Source organism: Malania oleifera, chromosome 12 (genome assembly GCF_029873635.1).
Source record: "Malania oleifera isolate guangnan ecotype guangnan chromosome 12, ASM2987363v1, whole genome shotgun sequence".
Taxonomy (NCBI): Eukaryota; Viridiplantae; Streptophyta; class Magnoliopsida; order Santalales; family Ximeniaceae; genus Malania; species Malania oleifera.
The window spans coordinates 6,983,727-6,997,323 of record NC_080428.1 but is presented as its reverse complement, the minus strand read 5'-3'; the positions used below and the strand labels follow the sequence as shown (position 1 = coordinate 6,997,323).

The 13,597-nt window shown below is 34.1% G+C and overlaps 3 protein-coding genes across 3 annotated transcripts in view; 1 reads left to right on the top strand and 2 right to left on the bottom strand.

The window, feature by feature from the left end:
- Positions 1-4,557: 4,557 nt before the first annotated feature.
- LOC131144998 (uncharacterized) lies at positions 4,558-5,808 on the bottom strand. Its single transcript, XM_058094012.1, has 2 exons — positions 5,113-5,808; positions 4,558-5,007 (listed from the first exon to the last, which is right to left on the bottom strand). Exons 1-2 carry the CDS (start codon positions 5,806-5,808, stop codon positions 4,558-4,560), a joined length of 1,146 nt encoding a protein of 381 aa, XP_057949995.1.
- Positions 5,809-5,976: 168 nt separating this feature from the next.
- LOC131144997 (uncharacterized) lies at positions 5,977-6,633 on the bottom strand. Its single transcript, XM_058094011.1, has one exon. It carries the CDS (start codon positions 6,631-6,633, stop codon positions 5,977-5,979), a length of 657 nt encoding a protein of 218 aa, XP_057949994.1.
- Positions 6,634-11,441: 4,808 nt separating this feature from the next.
- The window catches only part of LOC131143804 (uncharacterized), a 34,165-nt gene continuing 32,009 nt past the window's right edge, over positions 11,442-13,597 (top strand). The window contains exon 1 of the mRNA XM_058092173.1: positions 11,442-11,906. Coding sequence (XP_057948156.1) covers positions 11,619-11,906 — 288 coding nt within the window. The 5' untranslated portion in view covers positions 11,442-11,618. The remainder of the gene's footprint in view (positions 11,907-13,597) is intronic.

Genomic DNA, 13,597 nt, shown 5'->3' with positions numbered 1-13,597 from the left:
ATAAATAAACTATGCAAATGCAAATATTGGGAAATATTACTTGAATCTAGGCTTATTGTAAGGGGGAGCATTCTACAAGTTTTTATAAATTTTTGCTCCTTATTTGTCATCATCAAAAAGGGGGAGATTGTTAGCCTAACAAGGCTTTCACCTCTTGGTTTGATGATAACAAATGTAGAAAAATTTATGATCAGAATACTGAAGCTAGGTCGAAGCTATCAGTAGACCAAACACTGTTCACGGCGGAACTTCAAGCGCCCAAACAGCATACAGAACAACCTCAGGCGACTAACCCTCTGAGTTAAGGCGCCTGAACATGTACTGACTTTGAAAATTACAGTTTTCTGAAACTTCAGGCGACTGACCCCGGTACTTCAGGCTCCTGAACACTGTTAATGGCCATATTTTTTAAAATTTTTTAAATTCAAATTCATATTTCTTGTGCTCCAAACTTTCTATAAACTTGGGAAACACTCCAAGCCACTTGGGGAATACGAAATAGACTTGATTTATCATCTATAAATAAAACCCCCAAGGCTAAGGATTAAATACACCTAGAAAATACAGCAAACAAGCTTTCTTGCTCTCAAATCTCCCAATTCTCTCAAAGCTCTCTTGTGCAATCAATTTCTAAGTTTCACTACAGAGATTTGCTATGAATTTATCAAGAAAATTCTGATTCTACTCTTAATTCTTTCAACCTAGAAAGAAGGCTTATGGTGATATCTTCTTGAGCTTCATATTTTTCATATTGTGAATTTGATTGAAGTATATAGATTTAACTTGTACTAATCAGCTCTTTGTGTGAGCATTCTTTGTACACACCTTTTGGTTGTATTTCTTGTAGGTTGACGATTCCAAGGATTGTTTTGGATCATTGGCTAAGCAAAGGGATATTTCTTAGAGAGGCGGGTTCTAGCCTAATTGAAGGAGTGACCGAACGAGGGTACATCGTTTGGAGAGGCGGGCTCTAACCTAATTGAAGGAGTGGCCAAGCGAGGGTACATCGTTTGGAGAGGCGGGTTCTAGCCTACTGAAGGAGTGTGTAAAGGTATTGTTCCACCCGTTAAAGGAACAGGTTTAGTGAATCCTTTGGTGGTTTTCCAAAGGTGAGGACGTAGGCTGGGTATAACCTGAACCTCGTAAAAATCTCCGTCTCACTCTCTCTTTCCTTACTTTTTATTTTCAGCATATTTAAATTGTGTGGATGGTTTAAATTGAAAATCATATATACTACGTATATTTGGGAATCAAGTAAATTTAAAGTTTAATTTTGATTTGGGTTGCGGAAATCAAAAGAGAGTACGTTGGTTAAACTATATCTTGCAGAAACCAAACGGGAGTACGTTACTTGGTTAAACATCCCAAAGATGAATTAACTAAGAGTTTATTTGGATTCTGAATATTGGGAAGAGTGTTGGATTCTATATTACACATCATATTAAAGAGACAAATTCATTCATACAGGGCTTAATTCAATTTTCAGGGCTGACAACATAAGCTATATTGTGATTGAATGGTTTAAAGTTTGATATTGAGTGGTTTGTGTTTATATTCCAAAGAGTGCTGAATCTTCCATTAATCAAATAGTGCTACAATTAATTTATACTTGACAAATCATTTGGTTGTTTGTTTTAAACATTGTGCCTAATTGGTTTGGTTGAATGATTGATTGCTTGTTTGGCTAAACAATAGTGTTGTTGATTGGATAAAAGAATCTAAGTTCTTTTGTGATTAAAGAGTTAACAAACAAGTGAATAATTGTTTAAAAGAAATAAAAGAAGTTTAAAAATTCTCAAAAGGAATTAAAAGAAAGTTTTAAAATCCAATTCAACCCCCCCCCCTTGGGATCACACCTTGCTTTTCAAGTAAAATAGGGTTATTTGGGTTAAACTTGTTTAAAAACAAATTTGATTATTACCCTTATGTCCCAACGGTTATGTTTTTGAGTGAGCCTATATATATATGCTCATTTGCAAAGATTAACAATAGATTAGTGATTTGATTAGCAAATATTTTATGTGAAATTTTAAGAGTTCTTCTTCATACTCAAAGTCAAAATACTCTTCCATTGATCTTTCCCTTGCAAAATCTATTTGAGTGAGAGTATTCTAAATCATCCTACATTGCTTACTTAAGCTTAAACTCTCATTGCCTTGATTGTGTGATTGATTTTTTATAGAGAGTTTAGCCAAAAGTCTTCCCCTCGATTTAATTAATAAATCCATTGTGTGGGGAAGCTTTTTAACTTGTGAGTCTTGACATTTGTATTGCAAAACTCCTAAACTTGTATTGTGATTGTGAAGCACAAATTGTTTTGACAAGCTTATACTACTATTATCTCTTGTGCTTAGCTTTGAGAAAATCATTTTGAGGTATTTTGATTGCACTCTTTGGAAATCTTTGGAACCCTATTTGTGATTGATATATTTTGATATATTGTTTCAAAGATATATTGAGAATACACTTCTGCAATTAATTGCTTATTAACATTGGATTGAGCGTGATTACACATTATTGAATTGAGCTTATAGTTCTTATCTTATTGACGTGCTTTAGTTAATACTGGTACAAATCTACTTGTTGGAGAAGCACATATTTTGTACACGATACTTGTATTGTGAATCTGTTGTATTCCAGGCACTGCCTGAAGGGGTAGAAATCCAGCCTGGTAAGATTGTATGTAAAGGTTGAGCTCAGCCCCGTTAATTTGACCTAATTGTATACGATGCCGCTCCACCTGTTAAGTGAGCTTTAATAGAATCCTCAGACTTGCGAGCTAGAGGCGGGGACATAAGCAGGATTGGCCGAATCCCAATAATATATCTTGTGTCTCCTCTTAAATTCCTACACTTCAATTTCCTGCACATGTATGCTTATATTTAATTAATTATGAATGTGAGTGTATAATTTAATTATTGTGAATGTTTTGTATAAACTGAGCTTGCTATATTTGCTTTGATTATTTTCTCAATTAATTTATTATTGGGTGATTGGTATTTGCTTAGACAGACCCTAGATTATGAAATACTGTTGTTGGATTAGTTGAACCTAGGAAGAAAAAACTAAAGATAGACGGCCATGCGATCTTGTCAAGGTGTTTGGCTCTATAGTCTTCTTCCTCTTCTTGAGGATAAACTGTTAGGACCTCCAGGTCATCAATGCCTCCATTGGTGCCAGTTTGTTCCATGTAGTAAAGTGCTAGCCTATTCATGAGATATATGCTATAAAAATGAGGGAACCGTACAGGATAATGAGTATTTTTTGCCCTTCCCTCATCTTGGAAATGAACTGGGTTGAACAGGTCCTGTGGTAACTTATCCGGTTTGACATGGTTAATATAACAAAGGCTCTTTCTAGTATTAATCCAGTCACATGCCGAAAAGTGTGGGTCAGCAAAGGGATTTTCCATGAAACTTCTGATCCTTTCACAGATTGGAAAAATGTTAACAAACCCATCCCCTTTGTTATTTTGAATTTCTCCCTGTAAGTGGAATGTGCCAAGAAGGTAAAGGAATCCGGTCATGAAGTCGAGGTGTTCAACCCATTGCTGTTCTATCATGAAAAAAAGAAGCCAGTCTTTAAGATAACTATACTACTGAGGCCTTTGGGTATGGTTGGTGAGGAAGGAAAATGTTCATGGTTTGTGGAGGATCATACCAATACAGTAAGCTCTTGCGAGATACCAGATGAGAAGGAAGGTTTCTTTAGGAAAATTGATGTAGGACAGCGTTGGGACCCAAGGACCGTTGATGTACGAAAAGAGTGGATGCCAGTCAATGCATTTGATTGGAGCATCAACAAGTCCATATTTAGAAAGGAGGATGGACTGTAGACTCTAGATCATTTTTTTGTTCCTTTTCCCTATTGTATAACGAAGAAGGTCATCTTGGACTTCATTTGGGAGAGTCTAGACAAGTCTAGGAAGAGATTGGTTGGATGAAGATGACATAAGGAAAAGGACTTGAGGATTTGTTGGCCTGGAGAGGAAGTCACTAAGAATATTGTGCTTTCGTTTGATGTGCTTTACCTCAAATTTACACTATGAGAACTAGTTTGCCCATCTAAGAAATTGGCCTTGCAGTAAGATCTTCTACCTGAATTGGATCATCTTTGGAAAAGATGACATATCCATTTCGACTGTAAAAGTATGGCCGATTAGATGGAATTCAAACTTTTCAATTCCTCTTTTTACTGCCAGAATCTCTTTGAAAGTCAAGTGATAGTGTAATTCTGATTCTTTGAAGGCACATTTTTGTAACCACAAACATGTCTAGTCCCATCTTTCTTTTCCTCTATTAAAGCTGCACCCCAATAGTAGTCACTAGAATTAGTTTGAAGGATTCTTTTTCCTTTGTTAGGAATCTGGAGTGGTGGCAACTACTTAGCCCTTGCTTTTAAGGCATGAACTGCTGCGGTATGCTTAGATTCCCATGATGGTGCATTTTTATTTTTCAAAAGATGATGTAGAGGTGCTGTGTATTTTGCCAGCTTTGGGATAGAGTCTGCCATGTAATTAACAATACCAAGAAATTGCTACAGTTGCTTTGTCATCATCTAATTGTCCGGAAAAGTGTTAAGTTGTGTCGCAATATGTGGTTGGAGTTCATACTTTCCTTGGCAAATTTTCATACCGAGAAAATCCACAGTATTAACTCCAATAATCATCTTTTCAGACAGCATAATCCCATATTGTGTGATTAATTTCTTGAAATCATTCAAAAGTTTGCCATGTGTCTCCTCATCTTTTGAGAATAATAGGATATCATCAATGTAAACCAGGGCATGATGGAGCATGGGTTGGAATATTCTGGTCATTGCCTTCTGAAAGATAGATGGAGCAACTTTAAGCCCAAATGGCATGACAATCCCTTGGTAGTGGTGGTTTGGAATGCAGAATGCTGTTTTGGGCCTATCTTTTAGGCTAATGCCTAGTTGCCAAAATCCAACTTTCAAATCAAACTTTGAGAAGACCTGAGCCACCGAAAGCTGTGAAAAGAGACTAACCTGATTTGGCAATGGGAATTTATCATCAGCAAGAAAGTGGTTGAGTGGCTGGTAATTGATGACTAACCTAGGTTTTCCTCTCGTCTAATCAGCCCATTTATTGACATAAAAGGCTTCACAAGCCCATTGTGGTTTGGTGGGTTCAATTAACCCTTTATCTTGTAATTGGGTCAGTTCGGCTTGGGCCAATGCATAATGATCTGGGTTCATTCCTTTGTGACTAGCCTTCGTTGGGTTAATGTCTTCATTTTTCTTGAAAGGAAGGTTGACAAAGAATTCTGAATTCTTCCATAACGGCTTTAGACATTTCTTCAAGAATTCATTGTGGTTATCTGCACAGTTAAAATGGATGAGTTGGGCCTTGATCTCTTCCATTGTTTGAGTAATATGGAAAACTATTGGAGTCCTTATCCATTGGACCAGATAGTTTCGAAACTTGAGTCCTTGTTTTGTCCACTGGATCTTTCCTATGTGTTGGATAATATCGAACCCAATAAGCATTTCTTCTCCAAGAAAATTGAATCCATAAAATGTGGCTTTAATTAAATGACCAGGGTAGAGTCTAATGTAGATTGGAACACTTTTTCTCTGAACGCCAAAATTTCCTCCATTGGCAGTTTTGAAACCTTGGGAACACGGTTTCCATTTGTCTTTGGGCAGGAAGTTGGGATCCAAGAAGCTAAATGCTAACCCTGTATCAAAGAGAGTAATGACCTTGATGGGCTTTGAGTATTTTTCAGCTAGTACCCAAACTGAAGCTGTTGGAGTAATATGATTTTCTCTTTTGAACTCAATTGCCATTGTCTCTTGGATGGAGAAAAGGTTAAGGATTTCATCCTCCTTTGTTATGTTGGGACAATCATCATTATTGATGGGTCGAATGTTGGAGCACTTATAGATCTAGAAACTTTCGAGCTTGTCATCTTCATCATCTGAAATATCAGTTGTTCCATCTGTCTCATATGTCTGCTAGAACGCGAGGATTGACTCATCATTTTGATCATCATCGAGGGAGAATACCGATTCAATGTCGTCCTCAAAGTCCCATTCTGTGTTCTTGTGCAATATATGAACAAGTCTTACTAGTTTATGCTTCGTTGGGCAATCTTTGGCATAATGCCCCTTTTGATTGCAGATGTAGCATCTTTTTCTTTTTGGGTCTCTTCGATACTTCCTTTTTCTTAGATACTTCCATTTTTTCTTCTTGTGTCTCAACCTTCTAGATTTCTTGTGTATCCAGAAATCTACTTCTCTAGGTTCTCCTGTTGAGCAGAAGCAATGTTTATCTCCTTTGCACTTGATGCAAAGATCCTTCCTCTTACATTTTCTAGTAATTTTTATGTCTGTTTTTTGGACTCTCTTGTACGTGTCGTATTTTTTGCAGAGCGCATCCAGATTCATAAGAGCACTTTGATAGAGTTTACCTAAAGAGGTATTCTCTAGTCTTTTTCCACTCATCTGGAGTTCTCGAAGCACTTCTTCTCCAAGTGGATTTGGCAAGCTATTCAGGTAAGCTTGCTTCAAATTGATGTCATCAAGTTCGCACAAAGTATAATACCTTTGAGAGATAAGATTATAATGCTTCTCAAGATCTTTTCTTTTAAGAAAGCAACATTTAATCTTCATATACTCTTCTCGGGCTTAGGAAATGTGATATTCCCATGCTCCACAAAATTCTTTGAGGATTTGGGAGATGAACACATCCAGGCTCAAAACCTGTGAGAGTTGAAGCTGTCTATATTCTCCTAGGTCAATCCACCAAATTCTTAATCTGCCAACAAACTTTGAGACAGCTCGAGTGATGACTTCTTTTAACGTGATTCCTTCCTTCATTATTCTGCCATACACTAGGCATGAAGTTCTAAAATCTTATTTCGCCATTGATTCAATGGAAGTCCTTCAAGCGAGACAGATGGACCATTTGTGCTTGAAGCATTCGAGCTTTGGGGAGGATTGGCTGATAAAGTTCCTTCAAAGAGGTTGATGTTGTCTTCGATTTCTTCTTCATCAGAGGGATTTTCGTATCCTGATCTATGAGCGGATGGTTGAGTCATCATTTCCGCTTTAGGCGATGAATCCTCCTCTTCAAATGAACATTGGGACGAATCATCCTCCATTATTTGGAGAGTTAGGAGTGTTTCATCCTTTCGAGGGATTTCTTTTGGAGATTCTTGGGAAGGTGTCGCCAAGTTAGAAAGAAGCTTGGAGATGGAATTATCTTTCTCCAGAATTCCCACATTAGGTTCATGACTGCTTGTTTCCCAAATCTTTTGCTTGTCTTTCTTCTTGGCAGATGAGGCTTGCGTTGTTTCAACCCTTTCGGTTTGGGTTGGTTGCTGTTGCGTATGTTGTCTCTTCTTTAGATGCAAAAAGGAATCACTTCCTTTGAATGAAGCTTGCATTGATATTGGCTGGAATGTTGGTTGAGGAAAGATGAATGCCAAGCAGGTTGGTGGGAATAACGGGTCAATCCTGGTCTGTTTGTGTTGTTGTTGTTGACTTTGCTTGAGAGAATTCAGTTGATCTTTGAGGTGTTGCATTTCTGCTTCTTTTTTCTTAAAAGCAGGTGAGAAAGATGAAGTGTGCTAAATTATCTGTATGAGTTCTTCATTGACTCTCTGGATTTGGCTTTGGCACTTATCGATGAGAATGGTTATGATGTCAAATCTGTTGTCAATTTTATTTGCCAATTCCCTTTGATTGTCAACAATCTACTGGAGCATTTTGTTATAGGCAAAAGCATTTTCAGATTGCCAGTTGAGGGTGGCTTCAGCTGCAGAAATTTTCTTAGAGGATCCGTCTGGATTGATGATACCAGGGTCTCTAATCTTCTAGGAATGTCTTGTTTTGAATCTTGGGTCTTCATACTCCAATGGTGGAAAATCATCTTCATAGTTTGAGGTTCTGATCATATTGACCTGAGGAACATCATCACCTTTTTAGGGATATCTATGATCATCGCCTTGATGTTCTTCCGGACATCTATATGGCCATCCAGCTCTGTAGTTGACATAGTAGTCGTACTTTCCGGAGGGTTCTCCCAACAAACCTACTGTTGGATCTCCTTCTTTGTATCTTTCTTTGAGCTGCTGTTGAGAATTCTTCTTCTTCTATTTTCTTTTTCCATTTTTTCTATTCTAGTCAACTTCAAAATCATAAATGGGGTTTGTCAGGCAGTTATTGCATATGCAATCAACATCGAACCATTTATGTCCGTCCTTTGTGTAGGGCTGATACGCAAGAGTGCCATCTCTTTGGAAGTAAGGAATTGGGATATTAGATCCCAATACATTTGGATCTACCAAGTTGACATTATGGGATGATGGTTTGATATCTGTCTTCTGCTCTTCTGGATGGATGGGATTTTTGTGATATGGCTGAATCATCATGGTAGGAAATACTGGTTGGGAAATTGTTGTGGATTCATGGGTTTTTGGAAAGGATATATGGATGTCTCCATTTGACATGTTATTGTAAACGGGATCATGAAGGATGACTAGTTTGGGGATATGATGGAGTTGTTCATATTTGGTTATCCAGGCTTCTAGAAAAAGTTTGATGAGCTCTTCTTTAGATATTTGTCTAGGAATATGGACATGGCTAGGAACAAGACTGGTATCATAGTTAATCAGGAGTGCATTTTGGTTTTCTCTTGGCGCAACCAGGTCAAAGGAATGGTTTTGTTGTCTGTAAACCATCTGGTGATGAAGAGTAGCCGCACAAGAATCAGAGATCTGCGGAGCTCCAACAATTTGAATTTGGTCCTTGAGAGTTGTTCTCATACTTGGATTAGTCAAAGGTATGCAGTAGTTTGGAAAGATCGTGAAGCTCACCGTTCCTGCGTTTAATGTTGTTTGCATAGTAGCGATGCATGCATGCTCATACTTGCAAAACTTGGAATCCAGTAAAGCAATTATAGAACTGACTGGAAGACCTTTCATCTCGTGAAAGGTTAAATAGAGCTTGACAGCCCCCATGTGTATATGAGTATATCCTTGGTTGAGATATTTTTGTTGGAAGTCATGAGAGAATTCCAGAGTGACAAACTGTACATACAAACCTATTTGATATCATTGTTATTTCCTATTTTTTGTTTATGTTTATCTACAATGAAAAAAATAGATTATAAAAATGTGTTTGTTTCTATTGTCAGTTTTTTGTTTCTCTTATTGGTTTTCAGCTATTTGCTAAAAAACTAAAAACCATAGAAAACTAGATTTTATGGTTTTCAATTGTTTTGACAACTTGTTGTAAAAAATTTTAATATCTAGAAATAGTTTTTTTGAATTAAATTATTCATTTTATACACTTTTAAATTAAAATCAAAATTTAATTATCATATAAATTTAAATATAATTAAAATAAAAATATACATAAATTTTAAAAAATAATAATAAAGCTAATTAAAAAATATTTTATTATTTTTCAATTGCCATGTCTAATAAAAATTTTATTGTAAAGTAAAATTTGAAAGTAGAACAATTAAGTGAAATAATTATAATAAATTTTATTTTTATTATAATAATTTTTTATATGTATTATTTGTAATTTTATTATTTTACTCATATTTTTATAATATTTTGATTTAAATATGAAAAATATAATTTTTTAATGAAGTTTTTAATTTGTATTAGTTTTATAATTGTTAAGTAAACATGTTGTTGGTTTCTAATTTTTAATTTCTATTTCTGATTTTGGTGTTTTTGACAGTGACATCAAACGGCCCTACCTTTCTTGAAGTTTTAAAATTTTCAAAAATATTTCTTGAAATTTCAACAATTTTATAAACTTCCGTTAGGATTTGTCAAAAAAATATAAGCCTTCTTTAATACTTAATACAAAAAATTTTTTTTAGGGGTATAAATATTCCAAAAATAAAATGCCAAAGAAGGTTCTTGTAACATTTGAAATCTCAGGAAATTTTTATAATTATAAGAAAAATAACTTGTTGCCAGAAATTTTAATATCGAGAAATAGTTTTTTAAAATTAAATTATATATTTTATAAACTTTTAAATTAAAATAAAAATTAAATGATGAATAAAATTTAAATATAATTAAAACAAAAATATACATAAATTTTTAAAAATAATAATAAAACCAATTAAAAAATACATTTATTATTTTTTAGCTGTCATGTCTAATAAAATTTTTATTGTAAACTAAAATATGAAAGTAGAACAACTAAGTGAAATAATCATAATAAATTTTATTTTTATTAAAGTAATTTTTAATGTGTATTATTTGTAATTTTATTATTTTAATCACATTTTTATAATATTTTGATTTAAAAATGAAAAGGAGATTTTTTTAATGATGTTTTTAATTTGTCTTAGCTTTATAAATGTTAACCAAAAATGTTGTTGGTTTCTAATTTTTAGTTTTTATTCCTAATTTTGGTTCTTGTTTCTTTAATTTTTGACCCTACCTTTTTGGATGTTTTAAAAAATTTCAAAAATTTTTCTTGAAATTTCAAAAATTTAGTAAACATCCCTTAAAATTTATAAAAAAAACATAAGCCTTTCCTAATACTTAATACAAACCAATTTTTTTAAGGGTCATAAATATTCCAAAAATAAAATGTCAAGGAAGGTTCTCGTAACATTTTAAATCTCAGGAAATATTTATGCAAATTTTGAAATTTCATGAGAGACCTTTATTTTTTATTTGGCCAAATCTTAGGAGATGTAATATCTTTTACCCTAAGATATATACAATTTTACTTAGATAATTTGATTAATTGAAACAAAATTTCCTTAAATCGATATAATCACGAAAAAATCAAGGGTCTATTTAGTGTTAGTGTTGTTTTAGTTTTAGTTTCTCCACAGTGAAAGAACAGATTATAAGAGCGCTTTTGTTTTGACTTTTAATTTTTCTATTTCTATTGTTGATTTTTAGCTGTTTGTAAAAAAAAAAATTAAAATTAAAAATCAAAATTTATAGCTTTCATTGTTTTAATAACCAATAGTTTTTCAGGATTGAACTATTTATTTTACACACTTTTAAATTAAACTCAAAATTAAATGATAATATGAATTTAAATATAGAAAATAGACATAATTTAAAAAAATAAAAAAATAAAACCAATAAAAAAATATTTTTATTATTTTTCAATTGTCATCTCCAATAAAATTTTTGTTATAAAGTAAAATAATTAAGTAAAATAATCACAATAAATTATATTTCTATTATGAAATTTTTTTTCATGCATACTATTTAAAATTTTATTATTTTAAATTATATTATTATAAATATTTTGATTTAAAGATGAAAATGTATGTTTATTTAATTAACTTTTTAATTTGTTTATTTAATTAACTTTTTAATTTATATTAATTTTATAAATATTATGAGGTTACTGTTTCGTAATTTTTAATTTTAATTTTTAATAATTATTTCTCTAATAAATGATACTTTTTATGAAAGTCGCATGAATGTGAATCAATGACCAAAACTTTATTAATTCTGTCAATTAATTCCTATAGTGACCCCAGAGAGAAAGGAGTGATCGCCGGCAGCCGGTAGACACTCCACCGTTCTTCTCCCAGCCCAGGAATAGAAAGGAAGAAACGAAAGTTTGACGACTAACAAGAGGCAGGCAGGAGAGAGATGGCTGGGCTGTTAGCATGGGCAGCAGACGTGGTCGGAGGTGGTGGGCAAGGCGGTGAGGAAGACGATAATGATAGAATTCCAGTTGTTTTCACTCCTGAGCAGGAAAAATACGCCAGAGAGTTGGTTAACAAGGCGGCTTCCCTCAGCCGCTCGATCCAAGATCTCCGGATGAGACTTCCTCCTCCTGACATCTCTCAACGTCTCCCCCACCTCCACGCCCACTCCCTCGCTTCAAACGCCGCTCTTGCCCTCCAATTGAATTCTCACTCCGCCACCAAGGAGCAGGTGAGTCAGTGGTTTATTTTTTTGTATTTGTTCAATGTGGTCGATGCCTCCCTACAAATTCGCGGAATTTTTAGCGTGTCGTTGGATTCGTTTGCGCGTCTTTCAATTTTAGTTCATTTCTCTAATTCTGAACAGTATGGTCACGATTCTTCATAGGTTTTTGCGAATCGGCGGAATATTATTAAGATTGGGTTTGGTTGTCTGGATTTGCGAACTTAAATAAAAAGTGAAAGATCCAAATTCAATGTGTGGCTGCATTGTGAACTGGTGTTTCGGAATTGTATTTATATTTTATAGAACCCATTAACAAACAATCATCCCGCACCATGGACAACACTTTGTAGTTCCATGAGTTTGGAATCTTAAGAGAGAAGTGGAGAAAATAGAAGAAAAAAGAAATGGGTTTCTCTTCATTTCGCTTGTTTGGTTCACATAAGATGTAGAGAAGGAAAAAGAGACGAAGAGAACTGAAAAGTGAAAAACAGTGGGAAATGGGAAAGAGGAATTAGTGGTAAGGATTCTCATTCTGACCAGATATGTTGATATATATACAACAACAACAACAAGCCTTAAGTCCCATTAGATGGGTCGGCTCCATGAATCATTTTCTGTCAATTTACCTAATCAAGAGTGCCTCACTACCTCATTCCAAATTATTTTAGGTCTACTCCTACCCCTTTTCATGCCGGAGACAATAATTAACTCACTCCTCTTTATAGGTGCTCTACTAGGCCTGCATTTCCTATGCCCAAACCATCTAAGCCACCCCACCCTTATCTTGTTTTCAATCGGTGCTATGCCTAAATTATTATGTATATGTTCATTTCTTACTTTATCTTTTAATGTTAAACCACTTATCTACTTTGACATTCGTATCTCAGCAATTTTTATTTTTCATACATGTTGTTTCTTAATTGCTCAACATTCGGAACCATAAAGCATAGCTGGCCTTATAGCCATCTTATAAAATTTACATTTTATTTTAAGGGTATTCTACGATCATACACTCCTCCATTTTACCCAGCCTGTTTTAATTCTATGTAGTACATCTTCTTCAATTTCCTCTTCAACTTGAATAATAGATCCAAGATATGTAAATCTATCAGTGCTATTAATATCTTGATTATCAAGTTTAATCTTCTCTCTATTGCTACTCCTTACATAACTGAAATTATATTTCATATATTTTGTTTGATTCCTACTTATCTTGAACACTTTAAATTCTAATGTGACTCTCCAAAGATTTAGCTTAGATTCCACTGCGCTCCTACTATCATCAATCAACATGATATCATCTGCAAACGACATGTACCAAGGGATCTTATTTTGAATATTCTTAGTTAGTTCATCAATTACTAAAGTAAAAAGATAAGAGCTCAAAGTAGAACCTTGATGTACACCTACTATGATTGGAAAATCTCTAGATTCACCTCTTACAGTCCTAACGCTAGGTACTAATCTATCATACATATCCTTAATGATCTCTATATATCTACTACAAACTCCCTTTTTTTCTAAGACTTACCAAAGAACTTCCCTAGGTACTTTATCATAAGCTTTCTCCAGGACAATAAAAACCATATGCAAGTCCCTATTCTTTTCTATAAACTTTTACATTAAACTTCTTAAAAGATAAATAGCTTCTGTTGTTGATCTCCCAAGCATAACATAAAACCAAATTGATTTTCTGA